The 7,243-nt window shown below is 42.6% G+C and overlaps 1 protein-coding gene across 1 annotated transcript in view; it reads right to left on the bottom strand.

Annotated features, from left to right (window-relative positions):
• Window positions 1-5,925, bottom strand: part of LOC107670386 (ras-related protein Rab-14-like) — a 12,302-nt gene extending 6,377 nt beyond the window's left edge. Inside the window, exons 1-3 of the mRNA XM_016462968.1 lie at window positions 5,625-5,925; window positions 794-852; window positions 667-720 (exon numbers count right to left, since the gene is read on the bottom strand). Coding sequence (XP_016318454.1) covers window positions 667-720; window positions 794-845 — 106 coding nt within the window. The 5' untranslated portion in view covers window positions 846-852; window positions 5,625-5,925. The remainder of the gene's footprint in view (window positions 1-666; window positions 721-793; window positions 853-5,624) is intronic.
• Between the last annotated feature and the right edge of the window lie 1,318 nt (window positions 5,926-7,243).

Below are 7,243 nucleotides of genomic sequence, written 5' to 3'. Positions count from 1 at the left end.
TCAAAATGATATAATAAATGATCTGTGGAGTATTTTGAGCTGAAACTTCACAGACACATTCTGGGGACACCTGAGACTTATATTACATATTGTAAAAAGGGGCATAATATGTCTCCTTTAATGCACATTTTGAAGTATCGCATGAGAAACGTGTGATGGAAACGCCAAATTTTTCACCAAGCGCATCAAAAAAGTCATGTGACTTTGCGCTATGGGACAGCAAATCCTGACTAACCAGCGGACCGATCTCATTCACAGCGTCTGAAATGCTGTTATGGTCATTCGGAAATGCACAAGCAAAGTCAGTCGTCAAAAGTATTTCTGTATAATTACTGTCTTACACTACCGCGTTCCCAAACAGCAGCATCCGCCTCCGAAAGCAATGACCGCATTCATTGTGTTTCGTCTGCTCGCTCTGAGGCGCAAGTCATTTATTATATATGAAAATTATTATATTCTCCTACTTTTCTTAGTGATATTTAGTGGCAGTTTATCAGGAAGTGACGATTTTGTTCTCTTTGTGTGTCACGACCCTTGAAACCCGCCGTCACGCGCTGATCGTTTCACACAATCGCACACAGAGGCTGTTTATGTGGACCACAAGGCTCGCTTGTGTGATCTACATGGCGTGTGTTTAACATGCTGACGATCCCGGTTCACACTCACACTTCTTCTCGGTGAACTGGTGCAGTAAGCAGGACTTCCCGACGCCCATGTCTCCTGTGAAGAGAGATCAGACGTGAGAGACGCCACACACGCGAGCGAAACGCACCGTTGCTGCCGATTCACTCACCGATGATGATGTACTTGAAGATGTAGGAGTAGTTGTAGGGTGCCGTGGCCATCGCCGCTCTGAAACGCGCACACACACACACCGCAGTTACACGGACACGCGTGTCTTTAATGCCTCTAATCACGTTTGACCTGCATTAAACACTCATAAACACACGCTGATTTATGCCGTTATTACTGTACTGTATTCAAGTGCTTATGAACAAAAGAGAAGCTTTAAGACTCCAACTAAAAATAAAAAGGTTTTCTATTAAAAGTTGCATGGTTTTACACTTGAAAATGACAGATTTAAAGCCCCGTTCACACCAAGCACAATAAAGATATAGCGCTAAAAATTGTTCACAATATTAAAGAATAGCATAGTTCACACCACAACGATAACGATGCTTGTACATTAATTTGAAGATTGAATGTGAAATTGCAATATAAAAGTATATTTAAAAACGTTAATGTTAGGTGTGATTAATCACGATTAATTTCAGAAAAATGCGATTAATTAGTTAAATTTTTTTAATCGTTTGACAGCACTAATTTATATATATCTTTATAGTTATCGTGCTTGGTGTGAACGGGCCTTAAAACAGTCATAATTTTACAGTAATGTAAAAACATTATTGTATTATTTTTCTTAAATACATCAATTTTTGTTTTTTAAATTCTACAATGGAATAGTCATATTATCATTTAACAACAACAATAGTTATTTTATATACGTCACAATTTTTACCAGAAAAATCAATTCTTTATTTTAAGGTGTCCTTGTTAGTGTAATTATACATTTATGTACTGAGTAATATTAATTAACTACATGTACTTACTATATGGTTAGGGTTGCTTCTATGTATGCATAATTTGTTATTACACAAGGACACCTTAAAACAAAGTGTTACCCAATATTGTGTAAAATAAATACACTTGTAATAGAACTATGTAATTACACACTGTTATGCATGTGTTATTTACTATCTTTAATTTAAATAGTGTAATATATATATCAGCTATCTAAACATGATCGGTCTACTAATGCTAATCAGACTACAATAATGACCAAAACAAGAGAAACTCACTCACTCTTAGTTTACTTCTCTAAAACGACCTGAAGCAATGTTTACTTACTGCAGACACACGAAACACCGCACTGCATTTCAGATCAGTATTTATTATATGTGAGCCTGCAGCACAAAAGCAGTCTTAAGTCGCTGGGGTATATTTGTAGCAATAGCCAACAATACATCGTATGGGACAAAATTATCCATTTTTCTTTTATGCCAAAAATCATTAGGATATTAAGTAAAGATCATGTTCCATGAAGATATTTAGTAAATTCCCTACTGTAAATATATCAAAACTTAATTTTTGATTAGTAATATGCATTGCTAAGAACTTAATTTGGACAACTTTAAAGATGATTTTCTCAATATTTAGATTTTTTTGCACCCTCAGATTCCAGATTTTCAAATATTGTCCGATCCTAACAAACCATACATCAATGGAGAGCTTATTTATTTAGCTTTCAGATGATGATGCATAAATAAAAAAAATTGACCCTTATGACTAGTTTTATGGTCCAGGGTCACATTTATTTCAATATTTGTACATGTTAGATGTGATCACTGAACCTGGTGATGAGAGTGATGATATTTCACTGCTGAACTATAATAACCTGCAGCTATCATCATAAATCAGCAGTGTCTGTCATGAGTGAGACATCAGTCAGAGCCTAACACACACACACACTCTCACTCACACACACACACTCTCACACACACACACACAGACACAGACACAGACACAGACACAGACACAGACACAGACACAGACACAGACACAGACACAGACACAGACACAGACACAGACACAGACACAGACACAGACACAGACACAGACACAGACACAGACACAGACACAGACACAGACACAGACACAGACACAGACACAGACACAGACACAGACACAGACACAGACACAGACACAGACACAGACACAGACACAGACACAGACACAGACACAGACACAGACACAGACACAGACACAGACACAGACACAGACACAGACACAGACACAGACACAGACACAGACACAGACACAGACACAGACACAGACACAGACACAGACACAGACACAGACACAGACACAGACACAGACACAGACACAGACACAGACACAGACACAGACACAGACACAGACACAGACACAGACACAGACACAGACACAGACACAGACACAGACACAGACACAGACACAGACACAGACACAGACACAGACACAGACACAGACACAGACACAGACACAGACACAGACACAGACACAGACACAGACACAGACACAGACACAGACACAGACACAGACACAGACACAGACACAGACACAGACACAGACACAGACACAGACACAGACACAGACACAGACACAGACACAGACACAGACACAGACACAGACACAGACACAGACACAGACACAGACACAGACACAGACACAGACACAGACACAGACACAGACACAGACACAGACACAGACACAGACACAGACACAGACACAGACACAGACACAGACACAGACACAGACACAGACACAGACACAGACACAGACACAGACACAGACACAGACACAGACACAGACACAGACACAGACACAGACACAGACACAGACACAGACACAGACACAGACACAGACACAGACACAGACACAGACACAGACACAGACACAGACACAGACACAGACACAGACACAGACACAGACACAGACACAGACACAGACACAGACACAGACACAGACACAGACACAGACACAGACACAGACACAGACACAGACACAGACACAGACACAGACACAGACACAGACACAGACACAGACACAGACACAGACACAGACACAGACACAGACACAGACACAGACACAGACACAGACACAGACACAGACACAGACACAGACACAGACACAGACACAGACACAGACACAGACACAGACACAGACACAGACACAGACACAGACACAGACACAGACACAGACACAGACACAGACACAGACACAGACACAGACACAGACACAGACACAGACACAGACACAGACACAGACACAGACACAGACACAGACACAGACACAGACACAGACACAGACACAGACACAGACACAGACACAGACACAGACACAGACACAGACACAGACACAGACACAGACACAGACACAGACACAGACACAGACACAGACACAGACACAGACACAGACACAGACACAGACACAGACACAGACACAGACACAGACACAGACACAGACACAGACACAGACACAGACACAGACACAGACACAGACACAGACACAGACACAGACACAGACACAGACACAGACACAGACACAGACACAGACACAGACACAGACACAGACACAGACACAGACACAGACACAGACACAGACACAGACACAGACACAGACACAGACACAGACACAGACACAGACACAGACACAGACACAGACACAGACACAGACACAGACACAGACACAGACACAGACACAGACACAGACACAGACACAGACACAGACACAGACACAGACACAGACACAGACACAGACACAGACACAGACACAGACACAGACACAGACACAGACACAGACACAGACACAGACACAGACACAGACACAGACACAGACACAGACACAGACACAGACACAGACACAGACACAGACACAGACACAGACACAGACACAGACACAGACACAGACACAGACACAGACACAGACACAGACACAGACACAGACACAGACACAGACACAGACACAGACACAGACACAGACACAGACACAGACACAGACACAGACACAGACACAGACACAGACACAGACACAGACACAGACACAGACACAGACACAGACACAGACACAGACACAGACACAGACACAGACACAGACACAGACACAGACACAGACACAGACACAGACACAGACACAGACACAGACACAGACACAGACACAGACACAGACACAGACACAGACACAGACACAGACACAGACACAGACACAGACACAGACACAGACACAGACACAGACACAGACACAGACACAGACACAGACACAGACACAGACACAGACACAGACACAGACACAGACACAGACACAGACACAGACACAGACACAGACACAGACACAGACACAGACACAGACACAGACACAGACACAGACACAGACACAGACACAGACACAGACACAGACACAGACACAGACACAGACACAGACACAGACACAGACACAGACACAGACACAGACACAGACACAGACACAGACACAGACACAGACACAGACACAGACACAGACACAGACACAGACACAGACACAGACACAGACACAGACACAGACACAGACACAGACACAGACACAGACACAGACACAGACACAGACACAGACACAGACACAGACACAGACACAGACACAGACACAGACACAGACACAGACACAGACACAGACACAGACACAGACACAGACACAGACACAGACACAGACACAGACACAGACACAGACACAGACACAGACACAGACACAGACACAGACACAGACACAGACACAGACACAGACACAGACACAGACACAGACACAGACACAGACACAGACACAGACACAGACACACACACACACACACTGTCTCTCTCACACACACACACACACTCGTCCTGTCTGCGATATTTCACGCGTTCTCTTGTTTTTGTGCTGAGTTGGAGCTGCTAGCGGCTTGTTAGCATGAGCGGCTAGCGGCTGATTCGCGCCTCAGGATCGAGTTTGGCACCGAACGCCCGCGCTCCGCGGAGTGTGAGCGCGTGGTGTGTGTTAGTCACGCGTGCTCTCACCTGTAGTCGCGTGTGTTTGCTGTAGATCAGTGAGTTCAGCTGCTGATTATCCGGATCCTGGTCAAGATGGCGGCGGCACAAAGACTGACGCAGTTCCGCGGCGCCAGAAAACAAGCGCTTCACTGCACTCGGTCTGTTAAAGGCGTCATGACACGAGAAACCAAATGTGCCTCGATCTTTTGGCATATAAGAGGTCTTTGTACCATTAAAACATCCTGCACGTTTCGTAGCTTAAAACGTCATTCTTCTTCTTCGTCGTCGTCGTCTTCTTCTTCTTGGGGTTTTAACGGCGGATGGCACACAACTTTTAGATGCATTACCGCCACCTACTGATGAGGAGTGGCTCAGGATCATAATCTACCCTTGAATATAAAATGTTTATCAAATCAAATGTCGCTTTATTTTCCTTAAGGTCATCAATCAATATATTTCTTTCCTTGCTGTATGTGGGACATTTCATTAAAACATGTTCTACATTTTCCTCCTGATTACAATATTCACACTTTCCAGTTTCATGTCACCCGATTAACCAGTAAACCAGTTAACTTCGATGTTACCGTTTTTAGTGCAGACCAGTTACAGAGGACACATTTAACTCCCTGAAAAAGTCAAAAAAAAGTGTGCTAATAAGTGCTTTCATTTTAATCATTAAGATGTGTAAACATAACATATGTGTAAAAACTATGCATTTAAGAATTTAAAAGTAGCCTAATAAACATATAATACAGAATGACAGTGTACAGATACATGAAGTCGTAATAACTGCATTATTGCACGTTTAAGTGTGATTTCTCTATTATGGCACTTATCTGGAATAAAGGGGACTCTGTGTAAGACGGCCATTCTCTGCTATTATACAGCTTGGAAGAGAAGAGCCAGGACACTTAGTAATATAACTCTGACTGTATTCGTCTGAAAGAAGAAAGTCATCTGGCTTGAGGGTGAGTAAATCATGTGCTAATTTTCATTTTTAGTTGAACTGTCCCTTTAACAAACAGACCTTTTGCATGGTCTGTTTTAACATTAGTCAGTACCATCGGCCTGAGCTTTTAAGAGCTGAAGATGAATTATTAATCTGACACAGATATGACACAGGACACTCCTGTGTTCCCTCAATGTCTGGAGCCTCGCGGTAGAAACTCTGTTTACAGAGTTCTGAGTTCTTCATGTTGTAAGACTGAATCACTTGGAAGAGAATAAGTAAGACGGCGCCGTGTTTACACTCATTTCTGCTGCCACTTTCTATGAAGTTAGGTCAGAGCCCAGAAGAAATCAGCTGCTTTTTGTAATTTATGATGAACTGCTGACAGATTTAAGATGAAGCACTGCATGTCACACACATGTGACCCTGCAGCACAAAAGCAGTGTTAAGTCGCTGGGGTATATTTGTAGCAATAGCCAACAATACATTGTATGGGTCAAAATTATACATTTTTCTTTTATGCCAAAAATCATTAGGATATTAAGTAAAGATCATGTTCCATGAAGATATTTTGTAAATGTCCTACCGTAAATATATCAAAACTTAATTTTTGATTAGTAATATGCATTGCTAAGAACTTCATTTGAACAACTTTAAAGATGATTTTCTCAATATTTAGATTTTTTTGCACCCTCAG

Source organism: Sinocyclocheilus anshuiensis, unplaced genomic scaffold (genome assembly GCF_001515605.1).
Source record: "Sinocyclocheilus anshuiensis isolate Anshui unplaced genomic scaffold, SAMN03320099.WGS_v1.1 scaffold1021, whole genome shotgun sequence".
NCBI classification, from domain to species: Eukaryota; Metazoa; Chordata; class Actinopteri; order Cypriniformes; family Cyprinidae; genus Sinocyclocheilus; species Sinocyclocheilus anshuiensis.
This window is presented reverse-complemented; position numbering and strand designations above follow the sequence as displayed.